Below are 27974 nucleotides of genomic sequence, written 5' to 3' on the forward strand. Positions count from 1 at the left end.
ACAGATAATTAAGTTCTTTCTCTGTGCGTGTGTTTTAAAAAATCAGACTTCAAACAAATTTAATAGTATCTGAAGAGTAACGATTGGGCATTATTTAAACAAGTGGAATCTATACATCAATGACATTAAGCATTGCATGAGAGCCCACACCGTAGAAAGAGAAGCAATGAGAATCATTAAAAGGAAGAAGGCACAACCTGCCAATGGAACTGTGAAACAAGTTTTTTGGCCTAGAATCACAGGGGTTTTTTATTTATAATGTTTACATATTCTCTCTAAGGAACTAAGGATAGCATCCTCCCACCCCAATTTATCTGCACAACCAGCCTGTGAGGAAAGTTCAGCTGAAAGAACGACTGGCCTAAAGACTGGCCAGGGAGTTGTGGCTGCATGGAATTTTGGCCCTTAGTTATTTTCTTATATTTTATCACTATTCCACCCTGGCTTTCCTGAAGCGAGACTGCAAAGTACTTGGTCCAACTCCACCTCAAGGCAGCTTCTCACGGACAGGTGCTAGACCAACTTTGAAAAAGGTAGATTTTATAGCCTCCAACCAGTTACCTTAACTTCAGTTTTTCTATACATAGATGGAAATGGGGGATGCTACTAAGATATATTTGCATGCTGCTCTTAGCCATCAATAGCTTTTGTCAACTTGGTCTAAATCAGTGTTTCTCAATCTTGGGTCTCCAGCTGTTTTTGGACGACAACTCACACACCATCCCTAAGCTAGCAGACCAGTGGTCAGGGATGATGGGAATTGTAGTCCAAAAACAACTGGAGACCCAAGTTTGGGAAACACCAGTCTAAATAATCGAACTGAGGGCAAGTTGGGTAGTTTGTTCTAGCTGGGACTTGAGAAGAGAATGCCTGAAGCAACAGCACACAGGGAGGTAACTTGGAGGACAGGAGGACAGCTTCCCTTTTTGGTGTTCTTCTATTGGGAAAATTAGACCCCACCCTCATGCTTTTATGACTCAATGGGGCAAGCACATGATTAACCAACATGGGTGTTCTTGTCACATCTTGTCTGGCCCAAAGGTCATTCCAAATAGAAAAACGCAGGACTAGTGCATAGTTTTAAAATTAAAAAAAAAACCCTCAATGCTGATAAAAGCTAAGCAACTTTTAGGCATTAAGGAAGTGAAGGGGGAGGGTTTGAACGTGTCAGTAGGGCCACACATTTTGCCCCCCCCCCCCCGACATTAAATAAGCCTTTTACACTTAAATCTTCCATAATACTGACAGCTCTCAAAACTTGGGTATTTTAGCCAGGTTGGTGTGATAGGGTTCTGCAACAGGAAATTCTTTATTTTCCCATTTGATGGAAGGTAAATTATCAAAGAGGGGGACGCGGGTGGCGCTGTGGGTTAAAGCCTCAGCGCCTAGGACTTGCCAATCGAAAGGTCGGCAGTTCGAATCCCCGCGGCGGGGTGCGCTCCCGTTGCTCGGTCCCAGCGCCTGCCAACCTAGCAGTTCGAAAGCACCCCCGGATGCAAGTAGATAAATAGGGACCGCTTACTAGCGGGAAGGTAAACGGCGTTTCCGTGTGCTGCGCTGGCTCGCCAGATGCAGCTTGTCACGCTGGCCACGTGACCCGGAAGTGTCTCCGGACAGCGCTGGCTCCCGGCCTATAGAGTGAGATGAGCGCACAACCCCAGAGTCTGTCAAGACTGGCCCGTACGGGCAGGGGTACCTTTACCTTTACCTTAAATTATCAAAGGTGACCTTTCCTAACTGTAAATGATAGTTTAGAAAATATGTTACCACATTTTAGAGAAAGTTCTCTCATTTTTCAAAACGGGTAAAATAAAAAGCACCCTTGTGGTGTTTTGCAATATGTGTATTTTTAAAAAAACATAACCAGGGCTGCCAAGAATTATGAGAATGCAGCACCTGTTATGGGCATTAAAGCCCAATGTTAGAGGTTTTGTTTTATTTTCCCTCTGTCACTTTGGATCCCCAGCAGCCACAAAAGGATTGCAGTCTTTCAGCTGTTTTGCACATAAAAATGCAGAAAGTGAGGAACCGTGAAATAAGTAAAGAACCAAAAGATAAAACTCTTCAGCTCAGGAAATCAAGTCCATCAGCCTGGAGGCTCTGCAGACACCAAGCAATTTCATAGCTTGTCAAAAGAAAAAGACAAGACGACCACATGGCTCACTCGCAACACATCACATTACATGAAACTGGGAAATGTGGGAAGGCTCCAGTATTGTGCTCATTCGGAATTGGAGCCCGCCACATGCTATCAAGAGGACACACTCTCTCACCCCCACCTGGGTACTTTCCTCTGCATTTCAGCTGCATGGAGGTGAACACAGGGCCTCAGAATGATCTACAGGGCAATGATTACCATTGCATGAGGCATTGCAGTTGAAACATGCAGCACCTCCATTGTGACTTATTAACACATGCACAAATGTGTGCTAAACAAAATTGCTTTGGCTGAAGCAATCTTAACTCCTAACCCTATGATCTCTGAATACTCATATATTCACAGAACAACATCATTCCAGTGGGCCAAGTAAATAACTGCTTGCACAATTTTCAAATCCAAGTCTACGTTTCGAAATGAAGTACTGTTTAGATAAAGGCACGCAGACTTTACACAGGGCCTAAGCACACCGGCTTGGATGTGTGGTATCTGCTTCTATTGTCTGTCTTGGCACATTATAAACAGGTTCCATTCATTATCTGGAATGTACAGCATTCCTTGAAAGGGTATGGACTATTCAATTCTTCTTTATTTTTAAAAAATGTGTTTCTACACTTCTTCCTTTCTTCTTGTTTCAATTTAGATCATTACTTGCTGGAAATTCAGAGCTAAGATGAGGTGTGTGGCAGGCAAACCCAAAATTCAGAAAACCCTCGTTACAGGAAATCCTACCCCCATATGCTAAAAATATAATTGGTCTTAATTAAAATAATTACAATCCAACCTCTAATTCCTGATAAAAGGAATTTTTAATAATGAATTAATCATTATAATGGGATGTGAAAAAATGGAATCTGAATTTGTAGTGTCTTGTCAGGGAGAGCATAAAGGTTTCTATACACAGGTGGATTTAGGAAATTGAGTCATCACACATGAGAGGCTTGTATTGCGACTCTGGAATGTTGATAATTATGGCAGGGTTTTATTTTTTGCTTTCTATACACCTTGATGGCTTTTGAAATGAAATATCTACACACTTTGTAGAGTGTAACCATGTGTTCTGTGTGCTTTTCAGAGCCAGTTTCCCTCACACTGGAATCTCATGACGAGAGTAAGGCAATCTCTTGGTCTCCTAAAACAAGCCAATTAGATAGTATTTGTGCTTTATTATAAGGCTAAGCTTTTAGAAAATTGTCAGCAAAACTGCATAGTGCTTGAAAATTTATTTTATACATTTAAAATGGCATTAAAGAATTGTATTCAAAATTATATAAGGATAGAACTATTGGAAAACCTGTCATGTTGTCCAGCTGTTGAGCAGTGTAAATTTCCTTTATTTGAATATCAGACAGTTACATCTAACGAAGGCATATTCTCTCGAGTTCAATTTAACACACACACACACACACACACACACACACACACACACCTTTCTCTCCCCCACGAATTAGAACTGTGACTCTTCTAGAACTTGATCAATAGGACTTAATTTCAAGAAACTCTGTTGACATATCGGGGGGGGGGGGGGATCTGCTATTTCCGCAGGTGAGTAATTATGCTGTGTAACTCCCTAGTAGGCCACTTATAAAGAGAGACTTATAGTTAACATGATATGAAGTGAATTTACCTATAGGTCTGTCCACATTGGCACGTCATCCGTGAAATTGATGAGAGGCATTCAGTATTTGCTTCATGTAGCAAATTCATGAGTTTAATATCTTTCACTCTCAAATTATTTCAGCATCCAAGCCAAAAAGATATAGATGTCAACGTCCACACTCCAAAAGTATCCAGTATAAAGCAATTCACAACTGGCACCATAGGATATGTCAGACTGCAACTGGAGTCCACAGTTTAAACTGACTACATCGCCAGTCAAAATTGGATTTGTTTACAGAATGCTACATGTAGTTAAAAGGTAAATTCCCAGTTTGTATCAAGTATTACCTATTAACTTCCTTTTATCACAGCAGTAATCTTTTAAGACCTATGCCAGTTTTAGAACCAGGCCAGATGATACAGCCCAAATTTAGCCATCCTGGAAACCAAAATAAAAAGGTGAAACTTTCTGGTCCAAGGAGAGATAGAGACATTATTCTCTCATCCTGTCTAAAGGATACTTGTAGATCTGGAAATGCTGAAGTTAAAATGCTGGCATCACATTCCATCTGGTTTTTTTTCTTTTCTTTAATAAAAAAAACTTATTTCCATACAAAATAGCAGTTGATTTATCTTAATTAGCAAAACGATTCACTGGGCTGAACCCCACAGATCTGATTCCCCCCCCCCTCAAAAGGTCCCAAGCGGCTTGTTCCATGTTTCTTCTCTTATTTGCATGATTGAAGTTCACTTCCAGGGGAAGACATCCCCTCCTTTGCGTCACTGACTCTTCGGAGGCTTATAATGAGCTCTGCAGCGTTCATTAAATACCTAAGACACCAAGACAGAGGGATTGGTTCTTGAAATAAATATGGTTAATACAAGTAAGGGTGCAATGAATGTTCAAAACACCTAATCTGCTGGGGAGCAAAACGCTGGGGAAACCCAGCCAGATGGGCGGGATATATTATTATTATTATTATTATTATTATTATTATTATTATTATTATTATTATTATTATTACTACGACTACGACTCCTCCTCCAGTAATCGCAACTCAATGGGAAACAGCCCAAATCTTAAACTGGACGCTTGATACCGCTCACTCCGGAATATAGCTCTAATAGAGAGAATCATGCATAATTTGAGATTTTGACAAGGACAAGAACCTCCAAACATTTTTATATGATCTGGCAGTCCTTTAAGAAGCATAATGCAGAACCACCATTCTCAAGACAACCCTCGTCACAAGCCTGGCAAATCCGGAACTATGCTTGACGATCTGATAAAGCTGATAGCCTTTACTTGGACTTTGTTATTTTAACTCAGGTGTGTGTATTTTATAGTTTTGTTTTTCACCTTTAAATTTTTGACTGTTGTTATATTGTTAATCTCTGTTTTATATGCATTCTTAAATTATATAATACTAATAAAACTTTACCCCCCAAAATAAAGGATTAATTACAGTCCAATCAACTATGCATATGTTGCCAACAGATTTATCCATACATAAAATGTGCTTTGTTTTTATTGTTTTCATCTATTTTGTGTCCATCTTAGATACCTAGGCTATTTGTTTTATTTATTTAGAGCAGTATTTCCCAAAGTGGCCAATACCACCCCCCCGGGGGGGGGGGGGGAGAGCTGCTATGATCCAGGGGGGCAGTAGTAGCCTCAGCTGCAATTGGGGGGTGTTGAATAAAAACAGGGGGCAGTAAAGGTATAAAGAAAGAAGAAAAATTTGAAAAACCATTCATACGGGTTTCATCTGCTGTGCAATGATGCTTACCACCAGGTTGGGACGGTGACAATCCCTTGCCTGGATCCGGAGCGAGGGGCTTCCCCTGGTGTCAGGGACTGGACTAAGGAGGAATGGGGGGGTGCTCCCCCCCATTGTCCTGAACCTTCCCAAGGGCAGGAGGACAGTATTGATTTAGAACAGTGGTTTGCAGAGGGGCATTGTCCAGAGGGGGAAAGCTGGGAAATACTGGGTGAGGAACAGCTAGAAGAGGAAAGGCCAGGAGAGAGACAGCTGGCAGATTCCCCCCTTCGCCTAAGACTAGACGGGCTTTTGAGAGTGATGGAACAGAGAGCGCAGTGACAATAAGCTCAGATTACCTGGCATAGGAGTGACGTAGATTAAGGGGGACAGAGGGGGTGAACCTTTACTGGGAGCAACGCCATTTCGAGAGACGCATTCCTTTGTCTCTCACTGTGATTATTAAAGAAACTAACTAGTAAGAACACTCCTTTTGCTTGATCTGCTTATTTACTGCCACCGGGGGAGGGATCCGATTCCCCGAAGCCTGACACCTGGGTTTGGGTGAACCCTTTTCAGGTTCACTCAAGCCCAGGAAGTGAATTGCAGCTTGTCTGCCTATTCAGCCAATGGCAGGCGGGCTGAGGCGCTGGACCTGCCGCTGGGGTGGACCAGACTCGAGTCGGCAGGCTTCACTCTGCTTCGCCCCATGGGCTTTTAATCCTGGGACCTAGTCCACTTTGCAGAACCAAACATTAATAAACTGATAGCAGCACACCAGGTTCGTCCTTCTCATTAGTACTATTTTTCATGTTATTCTTAATTTTTATTTTAATATTATCTTTCGTTATCTTAGTTTTCTGTGTGTAGTGCGACTGATACTATGGTTGATTTTTATAAATAATTTTATAATTTCAAGCTTCAAGATGTCTTATTTACAACATCTTTCTTTACTATGTTGTAGGACGTAGGTAGAAATACAGATACATAAAAGAACCAAATTTGTCGCTGCATCATTCTGTTTCTTTGCTTAAGAAGGTAGACTTGCAGAACGCGCTGAATACGTTTTTTTTTCTTAAAAGTGAGCAGCAGGCCAAACAAGTTTGAGAACCTCTTATTCAGAGTATTTCTACTCCGCTCCTTATTTTAACCTAGCCTGCATCATCACGCTTCATCTCATCACAGTCTTAATGTGTTGCATCAAACAAATATTCACACAGAGACCCTAAATCTCAAGTCAAGAGGATGCCATACCTTCCAGCTTCTATCATTTACCACTTCTTCAACGTTCAGCTCTGACTGCATTAATCTCAACTGTGGGAGAAAGGAAAGAAGGTAAGTACTCTCTGCATTTGGAGCTTGGCAAGATGGATGGGTTCCCATCAGCAGCAGACTGACAGGGATCATGTTCTTTATCATCCAGCAAAACCATGTAGAAGCTGAAACATTTATTCACGTAAATAAAAACACTATGACAAACACTGAAGATCCCTGAACATTAACTAGCAGTGGTCCAGACCCTGCCATCCAGCAAGTGAACCTTTCCATGCAAATATGTGAATTTAACATAGGTATCGGGCGCCTGGCCTTGAACAGATATTAGAACATTTCACTGGTGGAAGGGGATTTTTTTTCCCTGTCCAAGAGACCACAAAGCAGAAATGGGGAATCTTTTTCGGACGGAGGGGCAGGTTCCCTTGCCTTTGTACAGAAGGCTGTTTTCTGCACAGTCTGGCACACACCCTCTATCCTCCATCCATGATAATGCAAGAAGCGTCATCAGGGCTCAAGGGCATAGTCTAGCCAGGCAAAACACTTACGAAGAGTGCAAGGCAGGGCTGCTAAGGGGTGCAGCCTGAGGAGAAAGGATGTGACTGGTGAGATGGAGAGGGGCCAGGGAAATGTCCCAAGGGCCAGATAGAAAGGCCCACGTTCAGTAAGCGAGACCTGCATGTACAGTGGAACCTCGGGTTAAGTACTTAATTCGTTCCAGAAGTCCGTACTTAACCTGAAACTGTTCTTAACCTGAAGCACCACTTTAGCTAATTGGGCCTCCTGCTGCTGCCGCGCCGCCGGAGCACGATTTCTGTTCTCATCCTGAAGCAAAGTTCTGAACCCGAGGTACTATTTCTGGGTTAGCAGAGTCTGTAAACCGAAGCGTATGTAACCTGAAGCGTATGTAACCCGAGGTACCACTGTACTATCTTTTTTCTGCTTGCGATTATGAATTGTGCACTATTTTTCATATAATAATAGCAAGGAAATAAGTCTTAAAACTCTTCCACTCACCTTTGTCTGCTCTTTCCTGAGCCTTTTTAACAATGCCGTGTCCTCCAGAGATTTCCTCCTCTCTTCCTGCAAAGATTCTACTACACTGGAAGCTTGGGCAATACAGGTTTTGATTATTCTCTCTCTACTTTCATGAGCCTGTGCCAGCTAAAGAAACAGTGGAAAGAAAAGAGTCAGCTATCCAATCACCTGTTAAAAGCAAGGAATAAATGGAATGATTTTTGTACAGAATGTAAATCTTTCAACGTGCACGCAGTGGATGTTCCACAAGATCGTTTTACTCCCAACCAGCTTTCTCGCCTTCTTATTCACAAATGCAGCCAGAAAACCTACAGCTCACCCAGTAACAGTGCAGTCAGTAATACCCTATAGATTACGCAGAAATTTAAATGGAAACTTTCTGCTACAGCAGAAAGCAAGGGAAAAGTCTGTCAATTTAGATGCTAGAGAGAAATCGTCACTGCTTGAGAATAGTACAGCTTTAATGAACTGGTTCCACTCCTGTTCACTTTCTTTGAAATGGTAAGTGGAGGGGAGAGTGGCAACATACAGTTCTCGTATTTAAATGTACATGAGATACATTCAAAACTACCTTTCCAACTTTTAATGTATCCTGAAGTTCCAAGAGCTCCTTAGGCTGCTTCTCCAGGGTAGACTATATCCTGCTGGTTGCACCAGTAAGAATTCATTGCCTGATGTTTAAAAGGGTTCTCGGCTTTTTACATGTCAGACAATGAATTCTTACTGGTGTAACCAGCAGGATATAGACACAACTTTTATTGTGCATCTTTGTTAAGAGCACTGCTAAAGGGAGTAAATAAGCAAATGAGGAGCAAGCCTCTGAACCCATAATATAATGCTATTTAAAATGACAGAAAGCCAATTTAAGGTATTTCAATTTAATTTACTTAAAATACAGAAAGCTGTTTAAGAGGCTGTCTTAGATGTGCACTAAGACCATAAGTGGGGTGGGGAGAGATTCCTTTTCATACAGGATAAGGCCCAGATCATTGAGAACATTGGTACTGACTTGCCTGAGACTGACAGGAGCATTGAAAGATACTGACAGTATTTGGAGGAAGGGGCCAGTGTGAGTGAGAGAGGCAGTTACAAGACTCATTCTTGAAGGAAGTGAGGCCATGGAGAGAGAGAGAGAGAGAGAGAGAGAGAGAGAGAGAGAGAGAGAACGAACACAGAAAGGTAAAACTTTTTGGTTTATATTATTATTAAATATTATTCTATTCTACTGTTCCATGGGACTCCCACTGGTGTCCTGTCCAGGGGAATGATAGTTCCAATTTAACTTCAGCAGCACTACAGCCTCTGATGCTTCTAAGACATTCACTATACCAGACTTGTCAGATTTATGGTTAACTATTATTAACTCGTCATGGGGATTATTGATTACAAGCGAAGCTCGAAATAAAATGTTGCAGCCTAGGTTTCCAAGTTCCAGTCAGCCATGCTCTTTTCCAGAATAGTCCATTTCCCCCATCCTCCTTCTCCCCTGCCCCCCAAAAGCCTCTCAGAATTTTGTGCCCACTGAGCATGCTCAGTCCTTATTAATCTGTTTTGCGCGTTCCTCCTATCTCTTAGGGTTTACCCCCAAATGTTTTCTTGTACTTCTGTTTATTATTAGACTTTAAAATAATTTATAACTATCCCTGCCTGAACCTACCTCTTGACAGTGACAAAAGCAGTAACAATCTCCTTCCAGAGAATGAAGCACTTAAACATACTCACTATGTAGCATGGCATTAATGAGTGACATGCCTATTACCACTTGGTAACATTTTATGAGTTAAAAACCAAAACGCAAATAATAGAATGGCAACAAATGCATTTACCGACTGATGAAGTTCTTTACACGTTTTGCTAGCATCAACTTTTCCTACAAAAGAAGCTGTTGGGACAGTGGTGTTTAACTCATGGACTATTCTGTCATCAATGGTTCTCATCACCCTGAGCAACTCCTGTAGAAGAAAGACAGACACGTTGAGTCTAAGGTGAAAAAGAAAAAAAACCCAGGGAAATGAGTGAGGTTACAGGGAACCAGGCAGAGGGCCTTCTCGGTAGTGGCCCCCGCCCTGTGGAACGCCCTCCCATCAGATGTCAAAGAAATAAACAACTATCTGACTTTTAGAAGACATCTGAAGGCAGCCCTGTTTAGGGAAGTTTTTAATGTTTGATGTTTTATCGCTTATTATTATTATTATTATCCGTTCTGGAGCCCCATTCGCATCCCGAAGTGAACATAACCCGTGTCCACACGTGTCATGTTTTGGCGCTTCTGTGCATGCGTGTGACATCTGCGCATGCGCGCGCGGCGAAACCCAGAAGTAATGCGCTCCGTTACTTCTGGGTCACTGCGGAGCGCAACCTGAATTTGCCTAACCTGAAGCGTATTCATCTGGAGGTATGACTGTACTACTAATACAGTGGTACCTCGGGTTACATACGCTTCAAGTTACATACGCTTCAGGTTACAGACTCCGCTAACCCAGAAATAGTGCTCCAGGTTAAGAACTTTGCTTCAGGATGAGAACAGAAATTGTGCTCCGGTGGCGCGGCAACAGAAGGACGCCCCATTAGCTAAAGTGGTGCTTCAGGTTAAGAACAGTTTCAGATTAAGAACGGACCTCCCGAATGAATTAAGTTCTTAACCCAAGGTATCACTGTATATTCTGTTGGTAGCCGCTCAGAGTGGCTGGGGAAATAATAATACAGTGGTACCTCGGGTTAAGAACTTAATTCATTCTGGAGGTCCGTTCTTAACCTGAAACTGTTCTTAACCTGAAGCACCACTTTAGCTAATGGGGCCTCCTGCCGCCACCGCTGCACGATTTCTGTTCTCATCCTGAAGCAAAGTTCTTAACCCGAGGTACTATTTCTGGGTTAGGGGAGTCTGTAACCTGAAGCGTCTGTAACCCGAGGTACCACTGTAATAATAATACTACTATTTGGCAGCCCCTTGGCTGCAGGAGTTGCCTGAGGGAGGCGTTCCAAGGCGCCCTCTGAAGAGGCTCCACTCCGGATTTGTGTGGGATTTTAAGCCTTTTTCCTTCGGCTCCGGGCTGGTCTCCCCTCTCCCGGCTGCCCTCACAGCAGCACGTGCGGAAACGGCCGGCGTCCCTTCCCTCTCCCCGGGCGGCTCCGAGCCCCAGCCGGCTCCCCCCTCCGAGGCCGCGGGAGCCGGGCGACCCTGGCTGCCCTTGCCGCCCCCTCGGCCGGAGGAAGGGGGAAGGGGGCGCTGCCGCCGCCGCCGCCGCCGGGCTGAATGGCCAGGCGGTTCTTCGGTCCCCCTCAGGCAGAGGCCTCTCCGGTCCTAGCGGCAGAGCCGGGCCTCCCGCTCCGACGAAGCCTCCCCGCTGCCCCTCCGCGCCGCCGCGTCTCCTACCTGGAACTCGGCGTACTCCTCGCAGTTGAGGAAAGAGCTGGGCGCCGCCATCTTGGAGAGGCCGGAGAGCCGCGAGGGCAGCCAATGGGGAGGCGCGGCGCCACCACGGCCACGCCCCCCGCCCGGGCCTCCAATCAGGAGAGAGGCCGCTTTGTCCCAAGCGCGGCTTGTGGGGCTCGTTTCCCCGAGGGGCATCTAGTCCAACCCCCGGCCAGGCTGCAGGGATTGAAGTCGGAGCTGCCAACTTTTCCCTTTTCTTCCGAGGAATCCTATTTGGAATAAGGGAATGTCCCTTAAAAAAGGGAAAAGTTGACAGCTATGATTTAAGTGCTTTGCATGAGTTTCTAATTTCATGTTTTTCATAAGTGGTCAAGAGCGTGCCCGAGGCAGTGCACAGGAGAGTCAACAACCGAAAGAGGTTAAAGGCAGGAGGCAGCTAGGCCAGAGTAATTATCAACAGGATTACTGAGAGAACCAAGGAACAAAGTGATTCACTAACGAAGGAATGAAGATCTGGCATGGAGACTGAGAGGGAGTGAAGGGAGGCAATGTAGAACATCAGCAAATAGAAGCAGTGTTGCACAGAATGCACTTCAACAGGTAGAAAAGTAGAGGGATGGGAAATGAAAATTCCTTTCATTTAGAAAATGATGTGAGGGATAAGGATTCTGGCCTGAACTTCTTGGTGTACTCCTTTTCTAAGTGTGGGATTTTTGTTGTTGTTTAGAAGAGCATTTACCTATCTTAAAGGTAAAGGTAAAGGGACCCCTGACCATTAGGTCCAGTCGTGACCGATTCTGGGATTGCGGCGCTCATCTTGCTTTATTGGCCGAGGGAGCCAGCGTACAGCTTCCGGGTCATGTGGCCAGCAGGACTAAGCCAATCCTGGCAAAACAGAGCAGCGCACGGAAACGCCATTTACCTTCCTGCCGGAGCGGTACCTATTTATCTACTTGCACTTTGCTGTGCTTTCGAACTGCTAGGTTGGCAGGAGCAGGGACCGAGCAATGGGAGCTCACCCCATCGCGGGGATTCAAACCGCCAACCTTCTGATCAGCAAGTCCTAGGCTCTGTGGTTTAACCCACAGCGCCACCTGCTCCCCTTACCCGTCTTACGAGTAGTCTAAAGTTGGTGAGAGCTACGGCCAAGGGCTGGAAGTAAAGAAGTGGCGTGTATTGGTCCTGTTTTGCTAGAAATAACCAAGAGTAGTATTTCTAGTTCTCCCTGATTTGTGTGAGAGAGCAGTGACAGTTGAAAAGCAGAAAAAGACAGAATTTGGTTGCTTGGCTCTTAGGCCCAGATTCTGGCTCAGTGGCCATTCATTTTTAAGGCATTTAAGGTGCAATAAAACTCTTTGGGGTTTTAGGTTTGGTTTTTTGCTGCAACAGACTAACTCATGGTTACCCCTCTTGGAATCTAAACTTTTGAAAATGTGATATATACCTATAGGCTGCAGTGGAGCAGGTCATTCTGTTATCTCAGCATTCTGCCACCGTTCAGCTGTATGCATAAGTCAGGTTTTATTCTTGGTTAATTCAGCCTCGAATAACGCAGCTGCATGTACAACAAGTTGTATATTCTTAAGCAAGTGCCAGCTGTTCATCCCCAGAGACAGAGGATTTGAGCAAGGCAGATTGAGCTTATGTTTTTTTTTAAATTTATCCAGCACCATAATTCTTGCAGCTGCTTATAGAAAAATAACAAAATAATAAATTTATAAACAATAAAAAATCGTGTCAGCGAACAGCATCCCCACCCCCAACAGTCAGCAGCCAAGAGGTCTAGTGATATCTCAGAGGGCATTCCTAGTGAGAGAACAGCAGCAGGCTCCAGTTGACAGGCCTGGATTATCTGAATTGTTGTCAACTAATTTTAGTTAGAGTAGACCCATTGAAATTAATGACCTTGACTGACTTAGTTTCATTAATGTCAATGTGCAACAGGTACTGTTGTGGAAGCAATACAAGGCCAGCAGTTCACTCATCCAATTAATGTTGCTGGTTTTCTCCCAGTGCTGATTTTGATTAGTTCCCACAAATCTTACAAGATCCGGACACCCCACAAATATAAAGATAATGTATACATGGTGGAACATTAAGTTTGCAGAAATAGTTTTCAGTATGATCTGCAACCTTTCACCTCAACTCCTTCCCCCTGTGGCAACTGTGTGGTTTCAAGGCTTTCCTGGACTCTGGTCAAAGGTCTCATACATTGTTTCTCCTCCCCTTCACAGGATCCTACCAAATGACCTCAACCCAGACTGCTCTGCCTTTATTTTAGTTATTTATGCAGTTACGCAACAGTTACACTGGCTTTCAGGGCCTAAAACCCTGTAGGCTTTTCTCCCTTTGTCCACAAGCAGAGAAAATGATTAGCACTGCAGATATCCATTCAAATTTTTTCATCATTTTAGAGCCAGCCTAGGCTGGGAGGGAGAAAAAGCAGGTGGAGTAGGCTCCATTGAATTCAACAGGACTTGCCTCTGAGTAGACATGCCCAGGCCCATGTGGCTACCTTTGGGTGGTATCCAGCTGCGCTTTACTCAGTTTTAATGAACACAAGCAAGTTAGGGCCATAAAATTCACGGAGTCTATTCTGAGCAAATGTTCAGGCTTATTCAGATTTCATTTTGCACTTTCCAGGCACAGGTCTGGGCTTTAAAACTCCCTGCCCCCCCCCAAACCCCCTGCTCCTTGGTACTGTGGGTTGCATTAAACTAAGCCTTATTCAAGTCTGTTGAAATGAATGAAATGAAGCAACAATGTCTATTAACTTCTGTACTCTGAGTAAGACTAGCATTGAATATCACCCTATGTAAAGGTGGGTGAAGATGGGGTGTCACACACAAATATACAGTGGAACCCTGGGTTGAGAAGGTGATCCATGCGGGAGGCATGTTCACAACCCACATCAAGAAGACCTTTCTGATCGTCAGAGCCATGGGTGGTGCCAGGATTTTTGTTGGTGGGGAGGCAGTTTTTTTGTTGGGGGTGGGCAAAAAATCAGTTTGCTATGTTTTTTTTATTGATGGTGGGGCAGCTGCCCTGCCCTGTCCCCTCCCCTTGACTACGCCCATGGTCAGAAGGTGGTGGACTCTCTTTTCCATGGAGGTCCCCCCCCCCCTATTTTTTAAATTAGTTTTCACAATATTATAAACCATGGAGGTTTTTAAGGGGGGGTTGAATGGCAATTTGTCAGTACAGAGGCTTGCTTGCTTCCTTGCTTTATTGACTGATTGATTGTCTCAGGGCGGTTCACAGAATAAAATCGAGATATAAAACCACAAAATACCCAACACAGTAAAAATAAAAACAACCCAATAGCTCCCCACCCCATGCTTTAGTTGAGACCCCTGCATGACAGCGGGTTGGTCTGGATGACCCATGGGAGCCCTTCCAATCCCGTGACTCCGTACGATTCGTGGCCCACTGATTCAGAGACCAGCGTTCTCCTGTTGTTTAGTGGTGTCCGCCTCTTTGTGACCCCCTGGACCAGAGCACACCAGGCCCTCCTGTCTTCCACTGCCTCCCGCAGTCTGGTCAAACTCATGCTGGCAGCTTCAAGAACACTGTCCAACCATCTCATCCTCTATCGTCCCCTTCTCCTTGTGCCCTCCATCTTTCCCAGCATCAGGGTCTTTTCCAGGGAGTCGAGTCTTCTCCTGAGGTGGCCAAAGTCTTGGAGCCTCAGCTTCAGGATCTGTCCTTCCAGTGAGCACTCAGGGCTGGTTTCCTTCAGAATTGAGAGGTTTGATCTTCTTGCACTCCATGGGACTCTCCAGAGTCTCCTCCAGCACCAGAATTCAAAAGCATCAATTATTTGGCGATAAGTACGTACGGTAACCTGAGATACCACTGTATTTGCTGCTGCAATACATGGTGTTGTATTTTGGGAATTATCCAGTGCTTTTATTCTGGGGGGACGCAGACCCCTCAACCTTTTGTGCATCTAAGTTTGGCCTCATTGAGGGGCAGGATTTCAATATGAGGAGGTAAAGGAGAGGACAGTGGTACCTCGGGTTACAGACGCTTCAGGTTACAGACTCCACTCACCCAGAAATAGTGCTTCAGGTTAAGAACTTTGCTTCAGGATAAGAACAGAAATCGTGCTCCAGTGGCACGGCAGCAGCAGGAGGCCCCATTAGCTAAAGTGGTGCTTCAGGTCAAGAACAGTTTCAGGTTAAGAACGGCTCTCTAGAACGAATTAAGTTCTTAACCCGAGGTGCCACTGTATTCGGGTAGAAGGTGTTCGCTGACACGGTCCAGAAGGGAGGCTGCCACGCATTAAGGAGCGCGATGCTGTGCAGCCTTGCCCTCCTCCTTTCCCAACCCGTTGTTCCCTCTCCAGGTCTGACTGTCGCTGCTTCGTGTCCCTCATAGAGATTTCTCAGGAGGCAGGTGAGCGGCGTCCTCCTCCTCGCGAGTAAAGCGCGGCAGCTCCGCGCCGAGGGAGGCGGCCCTGGAGCCTCTTCCCCGCCCGCCATTCGGCCTCCCCTCGGCCCGGCCTCCGCGGCCAGCGACGCCCACAGCTCCTCCTCCTCCTCCTCCTCCTGCTGCTGCTTCTTCTCGGCTCCGCTCCTGACCTTCCTTCCCCTCCGAGGCGCGTTTCGTAAGCGCGGAGCCGGGGCCTCGGCGGCGGGGAACGAAGCGCCTCTTTCCTGGGGGCCATGGCGGGTGAGTGTCTCAGCTCGGCCTAGTCCGGGCCCCGCGCCGCGCCTTCGCCCTTGCCCGACCTCGGGCCCGCGAGCCGGAGCCGGGGCTGGGCAGACCCGGGGAGCCCCGGCTTCAGGTGGTGCAGCCCGCCCGGCCGACCTTGGCGCCCGCCTCTCAGCCTCGCCTCCCTCGCCGGGTTGTTGGGGGGACCAGAGGAGGAGACTCACCTGGAGCTCCTCGCAGGAAGAAGGGGGAGAGAGATGCAAAGTATTCTGGCCCTAACATACTCCAGGGGGGGAGAGGAGTCAGAATGTACTGGTAAATATGGATTAGTACATTAGTAATGTATTGGTAAATATGGATTAGTACATTAGTCATGTATTGGTAAATATGGATTAGTACATTAGTCATGTATTGGTAAATATGGATTAATACATTAGTCATGTATTGGTAAATATGGATTAATACATTAGTCATGTATTGGTAAATATTGATTAGGGACACAGGTGGCGCTGTGGGTTAAAAGCCCTCCCACCAGATGTCAAAGAGATCAACAACTACCAAACTTTTAGAAGACATCTGAAGGCAGCCCTCTTTAGGGAAGTTTTCAATGTTTATGTATTACAGTATTTTAATATATTTTTGGAAGCCGCCCAGAGTGGCTGGGGAAGCCCAGCCAGATTGGGGGGGATATAAATAATAAATTATTATTATTATTATTATTATTATTATTATTATTATTATTATTATACCACAGAGCCTAGAACTTGCCAGTCAGAAGGTTGGCAGTTTGAATCCCCATGACAGGGTGAGCTCCCGTTGCTCGGTCCCTGCTCCTGCCAACCTAGCAGTTTGAAAGCACATCAAAGTGCAAGTAGATAAATAGGTACCACTCCAGCGGGAAGGTAAACGGCGTTTCCGTGCGCTGCTCTGGTTCGCCAGAAGCGGCTTAGTCCTGCTGGCCACATGACCTGGAAGCTGTACACCGGCTCCCTCGGCCAATAAAGCGAGATGAGCGCCACAACCCCAGAGTCGGCCACGACTGGACCTAATGGTCAGGGGTCCCTTTACCTAAATATTGATTTGTGTTTGACTTATGGCAGGCCAAATACTTCCATCACTAAAAATGTTTTAAGGGCGCCTGACCAACTCTTAACTAGCTTGGAAAACCTAGTCTGTGGTTCATTTTTGACACTTTGAAAAATGTGTGGCTTTTTTTGCTTTCTCGTCTTAGTGTTTTGAACAATCCACTAGATATTTATGACTTAAGTGTGAGATGGCTACTGAATAGGTTTGAGTCCCCAAAACCATATCTTTTCCAGTTGTGACCCTATGGAACCCATCAGGGTACCTTCTGATAAGCTTTCTCCCCCACAGGATTTTGTTGCTGTTGCTCTTATTAAAATTTCCAAAAAGAAACAAAAGCAAATGCAGTCAGAGGATACTCAAGGGCAGGCTTTGGGTAACAGGTCGTCCTGGGCGAGCACAAAATTTGGCACCCCCCACCCAAATAGGTCATTGTTCTTCCTACTGCTTTGTGCCCCCTCAGCTTGGCGCCTGGTGCGGGAGAACTGCCTGCACCATCTCGAATCCGGCGCTGTCGTACTTCTACCAGCACATCTTGCAGAGTTCAGTTGCGCTTTCCCTCTTAAATTCACCTGAAGCCGAGAGTAGGGTCTTCTGTGTCGTGTTATGTTTCTCTCTTTATGCTGCAACTTGTTCTAACGTGTCACCTTTCTCCCCTCCCACCCCGCCCTCCTTCTCCCAGGCGTAGTTGTTAGGATTTTGGACAAACGTCTTCCTTCTGCTCTGCGTGCAAGTGGGGGACCATGCCGCTTCGTGAACAGGAGGATGTGCAGCAAAACCCAAGCAGAGAATGTGCAGAAGCCAAAACCCCAGGCTTCAGGTAAACCAGAATTATCTTCCTGCTTGATTGGTATATGGTGTTTCACGGAATCTGCTCCCCAAGTAAGTGTGTGTAGGGTGGTAGCCTTACCCTTTGTGTAAATAACTGCTTTTTGATGACTCGTCATTGACTACTATCTACAAATTCATTTCTTTCTTTTCTGCCATGTTCGGTCATGCTGGAAAGAGCTGGGCATTTAACTGCCGTATTTTTTGCTCTATAAGACTCACTTTTTCTCTCCTAAAAAGTAAGGGGAAATGTGTGTGCGTCTTATGGAGCGAATGCAGGCTGCGCAGCTATCCCAGAAGCCAGAACAGCAAGAGGGATCGCTGCTTTCACTGCGCAGCGATCCCTCTTGCTGTTCTGGCTTCTGAGATTCAGAATATTTTTTTTCTTGTTTTCCTCCTCCAAAAACTAGGTGCATCTTATGGTCTGGTGCATCTTATAGAGCAAAAAATACGGTATAGGTTCCAGCAGCATGCCTGGAAATCCAACATGTGTATTTGCATGTGACTGTCTCTGGTACTGATTGGGCAATATGGCCCACCCCCAGTAGTTTTAAAATTGTTTTATATGCATGCCCCAAATCAGATTTCTTTTTCCAGTATCTGAAAGAATGGGGGCGTATCCACAAGTGTGCATGTAGCCCATTAACACTGAAGGAAAAGGTAGAGCGCAATGGGAAGTAGTTGTTGACTGGAAATTAGGACAGTGAATGAACCCCGTGCATTCTCTGTATTGAGGATCTTATTTTCTTCGTTAAATTTGTGCAATTTAAAAATGAGGAAGTAGATCCACATACATTGTATGCAATGTGTGTGCTAGCATTACCTTCATGTAGTGACTTGCTGTTTGATTTCCTTTCCCTATAAACTTTTGACTAACCTTCCTTTCTATGGCTATGTTTGCTTAACTATGTATGCTACCATATTTTGCAAGCCAAAGTCCATATGTGAGACTTGCTGAAATCAGGCCTTTTCTGTCTAAAGGGTTTTGGTGACTAAGGTTGCAATCCTAACCTGATTTACCTGGGAGTAAGCCCTGCTTCTGAGTTGACAGGCAGCCACTAAGGCAGGCATCCCCAAACTCGGCCCTCCAGATGTTTTGAGACTACAATTCCCATCATCCCTGACCACTGGTCCTGTTAGCTAGGGATGGTGGGAGTTGTAGCCCCAAAAGATCTGGAGGGCTGAGTTTGGGGATGCCTGCACTAAGGACTTGGAAGTGGTTGATCATTAGTAAATGAAGGTGTCTTTGTGTAGGAAGGTTGATGGCTTGAAGATACCTCAGCCCATATTTTCTGAACTTGTTACTGTCTAGAAGCATTAAATCCTTGAATGTCCGGTTGCACCTTTGCCTTTCCGACTGTTTAGCATTTGGGACCAGCTGCCCCCCCCCCCACTTTTTTTTTGGTAGATAGACTCTCATGAATAGGGAATGGGACATGACTGTTGTCTTCAAACATACTGGTTGGTATGAGCTGAATAATTTTCACCTTCTTATCAGCAGTCTGAAATGCAGATAGCTTGCTACTGGTATTTTAAGCTCCTAAACCCCCCTGGTCAAGACTCTAATTCTTTAATCATTCAGAAGTGGCTCAGTGTGCAAAGTGTTTTATCTAAATGCAGAAAAAAACCCCCACAGGCTCAAAACCATAGTTGGTAGGATCAGGGCTAGCAATAAGTAGAGCTAGCCTACACTCTTGCAGACATGTACATACATGACACCCCCCCCCCCTTGCAGAGGAGACAGGCGCCATCTTTCTATCTCTCCTGCACACAGCTGAGAAGAGGGTGATCCAGAGTCCCAGGACTTACTACGCTGCTGGCTTGTTTCCTGATCAGCAGAGTGGGGAGAGACTGTGTAATCCCAGCCCATATCTCTCCTCTGCCACTGCTAAGATGATCAGGAATAGCTGAGCAGTGGATAAAAGGGGACAGTTTCAGGTACCTTGAGGTGGCAGCTGCTAATGAAACCAAGTTCCCCTTCCCCTCTCAAGATAAGCAAGCGAGGCTGAAGCTAGATGGATTGGCTTCTGTATTGGTCACTGAGAAAGTGAATCCACTTCTTCTTCAGCCAATAATAATAATAATAATAATAATAATAATAATAATAAATAATTTATTATTTATACCCCGCCCATCTGGCTGAGTTTCCCCAGCCACTCTGGGCGGCTTCCAATCAAGTGTTAAAAACAATACAGCATTAAATATTAAAAACTTCCCTAAAAAGGGCTGCCTTCAGATGTCTTCTAAAAAGAAGGTAGCTGCTTATTTCCTTCACATCTGAAGGGAGGGCATTCCACAGGGCAGGTGCCACTCCCGAGAAGGCCCTCTGCCTGGTTCCCTGTAACCTCACTTCTCGCAATGAGGGAACCGCCAGAAGGCCCTTGGCGCTGGACCTCAGTGTCCGGGCAGAACAATGGAAGTGGAGACCCTCCTTCAGGTATACAGGACCGAGGCCATTTAGGGCTTTAAAGGTCAGCACCAACACTTTGAACTGTGCTCGGAAACTCAGTACAGAGCTGATCAGGCTGGTGAAGCAATGACAGAGTGCTCTGCTTTGTCATCCTGACTGGTGGAGCAGGAACGCTGAGGAGAGTCCAACAGAGACAGATGAAGGCCTGAGGGGGCCAGTGGCTCCTCATACCTCAAGTAATTGGCTGTGCTGCAAGAGATCGCTATCTCGATTCCACCTTTTGGATAAGGTGTTTGGTTCTCAAGCTCTGCATTTTCTCTCCCCTGCTTTCTACAGCCTCTTTCAAAGTTCCAGGACACAAGCCCAGTGACTGGGACAAGAAGTTGTTGCTATGGACGGGCCGTTTCAAGAAAGAAGAGGATATACCAGAAACAGTGTCGTAAGTCTGAGTTTCACAAACCAAGCATTTAAAAAACTGCTTTAAACTGTACTTCTAGTGTAGCTAAAATGATTCCATATTTGACTCCAGTAATTATTTCATGCTAACGCTGGGATATGCCCTTCGCAAAGGAATGAGGTTAATACTCTTTTATCTCCACCACCCATCTTTTTTAATCAGTCAAATGCAGATAGCTATTACAGCAAGATGTTCAAATTATCATTGGCTGCGTTCACACATAACACAATAAGTCATGGCTTGTTTTAACCACGTCTTGTTCAACAAACCATAGGTTGTCTCATAGGCAGGAAAGCAAGCCGCAGCTTGTGTCTTCAGCTTGTTTTCCAGCTACTCTTGCCTTGCACATCTGTAGCTTGGTGAAGGATAGGGTAATACAGACTGTGGCGAAGCAAGACTGTTTGGTTTGAACATAACGCTAAACAGTGGATCTTGTAAGTTAACCACAAATATTGGCTCCACATTATGGTTTGTTGTTAGAAAACAGACCTTGGTTAGTTTGGGTTGGGTGTGGATGTTCAAACAAGCCATACTCTGGGAAAGCAAACCATGGCTTAGCATTAAGCGCAAACCAGGCTAAAATTGCCATTGGCATAATTCTGGTTGTAATTTTTGGTAATATTCAGAGAATCCAGAATATTTTATAAAAGATGAGTGATCGCGGGTATGTGGATTAGGAGGTGTAATGTGGCTTGGCTACATTTTAATCCCATCACAAGTAGTCATGTGCAAGCTACGCTCTGACTGAGGGTTCTGAAATTCTCCTTGGAGACAGGCAGGCAAAGAAGGATCAACTTGTGTGCTGTCTACCTCTGCTTATTTCTTTGTCTTTCCCTCTGCCAATGTCTAGAAAACCAGTGTGTTACGCAGAGATGAACAGAGGCAGGCTCTTTTTTCACTGTGCGTCATGCGATGAGCATAAGGTGTAGGCTGGTTTTTAGGCCTGAGCCCCTTGAACACTGCCCATCTTGGGGTTCTGAGCTTTCAGTAGATACAGGCTGGATAAAATTGGTGTTCATCTGACCTGTATCAAAGCCTTTTCCAGCCTTATGAAGACTATGTTAGTTTTACATGGAGCAGTGAAGCATTTCAGAGAGCCTCACCTTCCTGTGCTGCTTTGGTCTGTGTGCTATTTGACTATGTGTCTCAAGGAAATCCTATCAACAAAGAATATTATTGGGCTTGCAGATAATAATAATAATAATAATAATAATAATAATAATAATAATAATAATAATTTATACCCTGCCCATCTGGCTGGGTCCCCCAGCCACTCTGGACGGCTTCCAACAAAACACTAAAATACAATAACCTTTTAAACATTAAAAGCTTCCCTAAACAGGGCTGCCTTTAGATGTCTTCTAAAAGTTTGGTAGTTATTTTTCCCTTTGACATCTGGTGGGAGGGCGTTCCACAGGGCGGGTGCCACTACCGAGAAGGCTCTCTGCCTGGTTCCCTATAACTTGGCTTCTCGCAGGGAGGGAACCACCAGAAGGCCCTTGGCGCTGGACCTCAGTGTCCTGGCAGAATGATGGGGGTGGAGATGCTCCTTCAGGTCTACTGGGCCGAGGCTGTTTAGGGCTTTAAAGGTCAGCACCAACACTTGGAATTGTGCTCGGAAACGTACTGGGAGCCAGTGGTAGGTCTTTCAAGACCGGTGTTATATGGTCTCAGCGGCTGCTCCCAGTCACTAGTCTAGCTGCCGCATTCTGGATTAATTGTAGTTTCCGGGTCACCTTCAAAGGTAGCCCCACATAGAGCGCATTGCAGTAGTCCAAGCGGGAGATAACCAGAGCATGCACCACTCTGGTGAGACAGTCTGCGGGCAGGTAGGGTCTCAGCCTGCGTACCAGGCAGAGTGCATTTGTAGCTTCCTATCATATGTTCTTTGCAGTAGTAGTCGCCCAGTGCGAAAAATAGTAGCATAGGGCCTCTGCAAGGCTGATCAAGGGATCCAGACACTCAAAGCTTGCTGCTTGTTTCCAGCTGCGTCGAAGAGCAAAGCAATCGGCAGCAGCTGCCAGAAGGAACTGACTTTGAACTGTGATTACATTATCAGTTCTGTTCCCAGAAGTTACTGACTCTGTCATGCATGTTACTGATCCCACCAATTAACTACTCAAACGGCAAACACTTAATGAAATTGTAGAAACAGGCACAACGACAGATTCGGGCAGAATAGATTGCACGGAGCTTCCCAGGCTTTTGTGTTAGCTCTTCCTTGATACAGTTCTGGACCAAGAATTATTTTGCAGATGGGCTTTTAGTGCTGAGTGCTTAAAAAGCTGCAAAGCAGATTTTGTGGGAATCCCGTTAGGTTTATAGCGAGGGTGCTGAAGCACTAACCCAAATATTCTGAGATTTAGTCAGCTGTTTGCTTATTATCTTATTGAACATTTTTTCACACTGTTGACAGAGGTGATGACTACATCTTGGCTTGGAAAGGCAACATTAGCGATGTTTCCTCTCATAGGTTCTTTCCAGCTTTGACTTAATTGTGGTAGCAAGTTCCGCAGTTTAACTGTGCTGTGTGAAGAAGCTTGGCCAAAATATTTCACCGTCCAGCTTCACTGGATGACCCCGGGCTCTGGATGACCCTTCTCTCTAGAACCCAGGTAAGCGTCTAGGACCCTGGGCTCTAGAGAGAAAAGTATCTCTGGACCCACTTTCTTCTTTCTGTGCATCATTTTACATAGCTTTGTGGTGTTCCCCTTTACTTTTCCAAACTAAAAAGGCCCAAATGTTGTAACCTTTGCTCATAGGGGAGTTCTCTCATCCCCTTGGTCATTTTGATTGCCATCTTCTCAACCTTTTCCAGCTTTGCAATATCCTTTCGTGGGCTGAGGAGACCAGAAATGTAGACAGTTCAGTCACACCATAGATTTGTACAATGGTACTGGCCATTTCTTTTCAACTCCTCTTCTCATGACTCCTAGCATGGAATTCACCTTCCTCACAGCTGCCACAAATTGGGTTATCTGCCATGACCCAAGAACCCTTTTGTAGTGACTGCCAGCTTAGATCCTATCAGTTAGATAGATCCCTCTGGTTGAGGGCTGCTGCTGTTGTTTTGCCCCAGTATAAATCACTTTTCACTTGCTTACATTGTATGGCATTTTCCATTTGCCCCTTCACTCAGACCTTCTCAAGCTCCTCTGTGTCCTTAGTTGTTGGTAGATCATATGGGGACATCCTTGCGCACCGGGAATCGGGTTGTGTTGGCCTTTCTATTATGGCTGCCGAGTGACGACACTGTCTTTAATACGGAATAAGCCATGGAAGAGAGAGACAACCATCAGGAGGGGACCATACTGACATTTCTTCACTGTCAGAAGATCTCTTTTCTTCAGAAGTCCCACACTGTGTCTCTCTGCCTGGTCAGGTCCATTCAAGGGTTGATTTTGTATCGTGCAAGTATTCCTTTCCCCTTTTCTTTACCTTGCTTTGCAGCATCTGTGTGAAGATTAAACTCCTGAGCACTTGCCTCCTCCTCCTCCTCCTAGTGTCTGCTAGTTTTTCTCCCTCCCTCAGAAGAGAAGGGACCTGTTGGTCCTTTTGAAGGTCAGAGTTGTGCCCTACCTCGTTCTAGGTCCTACCTCTGCATGCCTCCCAATTCTGCTCTCCTGGTCTAAGGACTTCAAAAGCAGCCAAGCAGGACTGGGCCAAGCCAGCAGTTCTGCCTGAATAAGAAAAAAATCCAGACACTTTTAACCCAAGCTCCAGGGCAGGGGTCGGCAACCTGCAGCCCATGGGCCACAGGCGGCCCTCAGGGGTCGTTTAAACGGCCCCCGAGCCGTTTGAATATGCTGAGTTGGCGAAAATGATAAGATTAGACACCAAAAAGTAACAAAGTTTGAAGAGGAGTGGAGTAAATTTGTTATGTATGTACGGAATAACTGTAGAAGTTTAAAAAACTGTAGCAGGGTTAACTTAAATCTTGTGATGTGGATGGAATGTAAATAAGAATCTGTAAGAGTGGATGTTAGTTTGTGAAAGCCGAAGCAGGGAAGGAAGGAAGTCTGAGCTCGACAAAGCACAGGGTAAATAAGAAAACACTAAGATGCTGGATGCAAGAGTTTATGTAAGAGTTTATGTTTTATTTGACTTCGTTTTTGAAAATTTGACTTATGTTTTTATTTGTTTTTGCTTTTGAAAATCTAATAAAAAGTATTTTTTACAAAAAAATAAATGGCCCCCGAGCCGAGCTGCCTGCTCGGAGAGACCCCCTTGCACTGTGCTAAACTGGTGCAGCGCGGAGCAGGGACTTGCTTCCGCGGTGCCAGAAATCATGTTTGCGCAGACGCCGAAAATCGCGTCTGCGCAGATGCGATCTGGCCCATGGAGCCATCTCTGTGGGAGTGAACCAGCCCCGGCCCCTGCTCTAGGGGTTATGTAGTCCCCCAAATGGTACAATAATGGGTTTTGCCTTATGGCTAAGCAGCCTTTAACTAGATTCTTCCTTTGATTTCCCCCCATTAACAAGATGGGCAAGGCAGTGGAAGCAGCTATGGCTTGACAATGCAAATCCATGACAGTTAATTTAGGATAATCCATTCTTTAAAGGTTCGAGATGGTTGACGCAGCGAGGAACAAGATGCGTGTGAAGATCAGCTACGTAATGATTGGCTTGACAATCATGGGCTGCATAATGATGGTCATTCTGGGGAAGCGGGTGAGTACAAGAGAGCTAAGAGGTTGGCAATAGCGTGGGGGGAAAGAGCTAATGGACCAGCTTAACCTCTCAGGAACAGCAACTAAATTGTGGGAATACTGCAGCAGGGAAAATGTGGGTGGTTGTATTTTTAATAAAGTAAATGGAAGGCTAAACTATAGTTTACGTAAGAGATGGGGGGAGGGAGAGAGGAAGAAAGAGGGAATTAGAATCAAAGTCAGGGTAGGATAGGCATGGGAATGGGAATGGGAATTTCCCCAAATGTGGAATTCAGTGCATTATCAACAGTTTATGTCAATGGCTCTGTGGGAGATTGCTTATAGTTTTCATAAAAAATATACTGTAATGTTAGCTGGAAACTGTAATATGGAGAGGGCTTGAAATGGCCCCCCACTGGCAGACAGGATTACAGCATCATGTTTGGCATCTCAATTTCTTGATGCTTACCATGTTTTTCGCTCTATAAGACGCACCAGACCACAAGACGCACCTAGTTTTTGGAGGAGGAAAACAAGAAAAAAAATATTCTGAATCTCAGAAGCCAGAACAGCAAGAGGGATCGCTGCGCAGTGAAAGCAGCAATCCCTCTTGCTGTTCTGGCTTCTGGGATAGCTGCGCAGCCTGCATTCACTTCCACTTACTTTTTGGGAGGGAAAAAGTGAGTCTTATAGAGCAAAAAATACGGTAGTTACTCTTTTCTGCCTTTTCTTGAAAGCTCTGCTATTATCTCTTAAGGTGAGCAGGAGAGGATATATATGGGGGCTCTTCGTCCTGTTATCATTACTTGTTTCCTGAAATAAAGAAATTAACCTGTCTGACATAGATCCAAACAGTCTGGGTTCAAGTCTTGTCCTTCAAGTAGTGCACTGTCTTCCATTGAGTGGTCATGTCATAAGTCCTGGAGTCTAAAAAGCCTTTCAAGTCTTCATACAGCAAACCCGCAACTTACTTATGGGTTACATTCCAGGAATCACACCTGAAGCCAAAATAATGTATAGTCACATGGTCACTTTCCTTGCATGCTTCTGTGGTCTCTTCTTTGCTGCAGGCTGTTGAGAGGCACGAATCCCTGACGAGCCAGAATCTGGAGAAAAAAGCTCGCTGGAGAGAGGAGGCCGCTCAGAGTGTCTCTGCCAAACCATAGTCAAGGGGAAGGACAATACTTCAGAAGGCACAAGATGTACTGCTATCTTTTAATTATAGAGGAGGAGGGGGGGCTTGAGGGAAGGCATATTCATTAGTCAAGGGTTGCTTTTGAGCTTCCAGGAAATAAAATTATTTTGTGGTAATCCTATGAAGATTTCATATTTTGCTAGTATCCAGTAACTATTCAGTTTCAAAGAAAGCTAAATACGGTATCCAATTCCGTTCAGTTACTGTATGTATTAAAATATTCATTGCACCTTTTGTATTGGTCAATAGGCTTGTTGAAGCAAGGTACTGAATTCACTTTGAGTGACTAATAGCATACATAGGAATCTTTCTCTCTCCACACACACACACACACACACACACACACACACACACGGTGGTAGCATGGGTATCTTAATGGTGTGTGACCTAACGCTTTGAAACAGCAGTAATGGAATGTAGACGCTACCGCTTGCTCTCATATCATCTACCAGCCGTGAATGTTTTGGGAAGCTAATATCTGTAATAATTCTGGTTTTCTGTTCTGTTGATATCCTAAAACCTTTGATTCTAAACTTCATAATCTCTGACATCTTCATTATTTCAGGATATAACTGGCATATGTGATTCAGCTCCAGTGCAGAACAAGTGCTCAGAACACAAAACTCATACATCGAAGTTGACAGGGCGCCCAATTCAAAAGTCTTTGATAAACACAGGGAAGTTCGGAGGTCAGAAAGTCTGGCTATGTGTGAATAGACAAGCCTTGGCTCTGAGGATCATGCACTCTAAATCCAACACAGAGGATAGCACTAAAAGGAGATACTATTCAGGACTTCAATCCTATACCCACTTACATGGGTGTAATGCCCTAATGGCTTCAAGGAAGTATTAACAATTTTGGGGATAAAGTGGGGGTCTGTGGAACCCACAGGAAAATTGGCCAGGGTCCTTGGAACACTTTCCTAACACTACTCTCTGGGATTAGTTGCTGATGTAGGAACAGAAACACAATAAAAGTGTGTTCCTGGTACCTAGCAATCTCCCTAAAATTGGCAACAAAAGCTGCAGAAAATAACTTATACAGTCATACCTTGATTCTCAAATATAATTGGTTCCAGAATTCCATTCGAATTCTGAAAACGTTCGAAAACCAAGGTGTGGCTTCCAGTTGGCTGCAGGAGCTTCCTGCACTCAATCGGAAGCAGTGTTGGGACATTCAGCTTCCAAAAGACGTTCACAAACCTGAACACTCACTTCCGGGGTTGCGGCGTTCGGGAGCCAAAATGTACGAGCACCAAAGCATTCGAGAACCAAGGTATGACTGTACTCACCCAGGGCTTGATCAGTCCGAATAAGGCCAATTCCAAAAACCAGGCTTGGACCCACACTGAAATGGGCCGAGATAATCAGCATCATCCACGATTACCTCCAGTTGCTCTGCCATTACCCTCTTGACCAATAATGGGGCATTTGCAACTTGTCAGTCACCATCTGGTCCAGGTTTGACTTCTTTAAGAAATGGGTGCACTGA

At 45.0% G+C, this 27974-nt stretch overlaps 3 protein-coding genes across 4 annotated transcripts in view; 2 read left to right on the forward strand and 1 right to left on the reverse strand.

The window, feature by feature from the left end:
* The window catches only part of LOC144325956 (synaptonemal complex central element protein 3-like), a 258614-nt gene that overhangs the window by 147785 nt on the left and 82855 nt on the right, over positions 1-27974 (forward strand). The gene's annotated exons all lie outside the window — the stretch shown is intronic.
* On the reverse strand, positions 3456-11350 carry MIX23 (mitochondrial matrix import factor 23). Its single transcript, XM_028711867.2, has 5 exons — positions 11204-11350; positions 9654-9779; positions 7807-7953; positions 6772-6831; positions 3456-4588 (listed from the first exon to the last, which is right to left on the reverse strand). The coding sequence occupies exons 1-5, from the start codon at positions 11252-11254 to the stop codon at positions 4538-4540; spliced, it is 435 nt and encodes a 144-aa protein (XP_028567700.1). The 5' UTR covers positions 11255-11350; the 3' UTR covers positions 3456-4537.
* On the forward strand, positions 15783-26716 carry FAM162A (family with sequence similarity 162 member A). Of its 2 annotated transcripts, none has more exons than XM_077920910.1 (5): positions 15783-15877; positions 17625-17762; positions 20517-20619; positions 25201-25309; positions 26358-26716. In XM_077920910.1, exons 1-5 carry the CDS (start codon positions 15871-15873, stop codon positions 26451-26453), a joined length of 453 nt encoding a protein of 150 aa, XP_077777036.1. In that variant the 5' UTR covers positions 15783-15870; the 3' UTR covers positions 26454-26716. The 2 variants fall into 2 exon arrangements, with proteins under 2 accessions (XP_077777036.1, XP_077777037.1); XM_077920911.1 differs by lacking the exon at positions 15783-15877 and adding an exon at positions 15915-16174.

This window comes from Podarcis muralis, chromosome 17 (assembly GCF_964188315.1).
Source record: "Podarcis muralis chromosome 17, rPodMur119.hap1.1, whole genome shotgun sequence".
NCBI lineage: Eukaryota > Metazoa > Chordata > Lepidosauria > Squamata > Lacertidae > Podarcis > Podarcis muralis.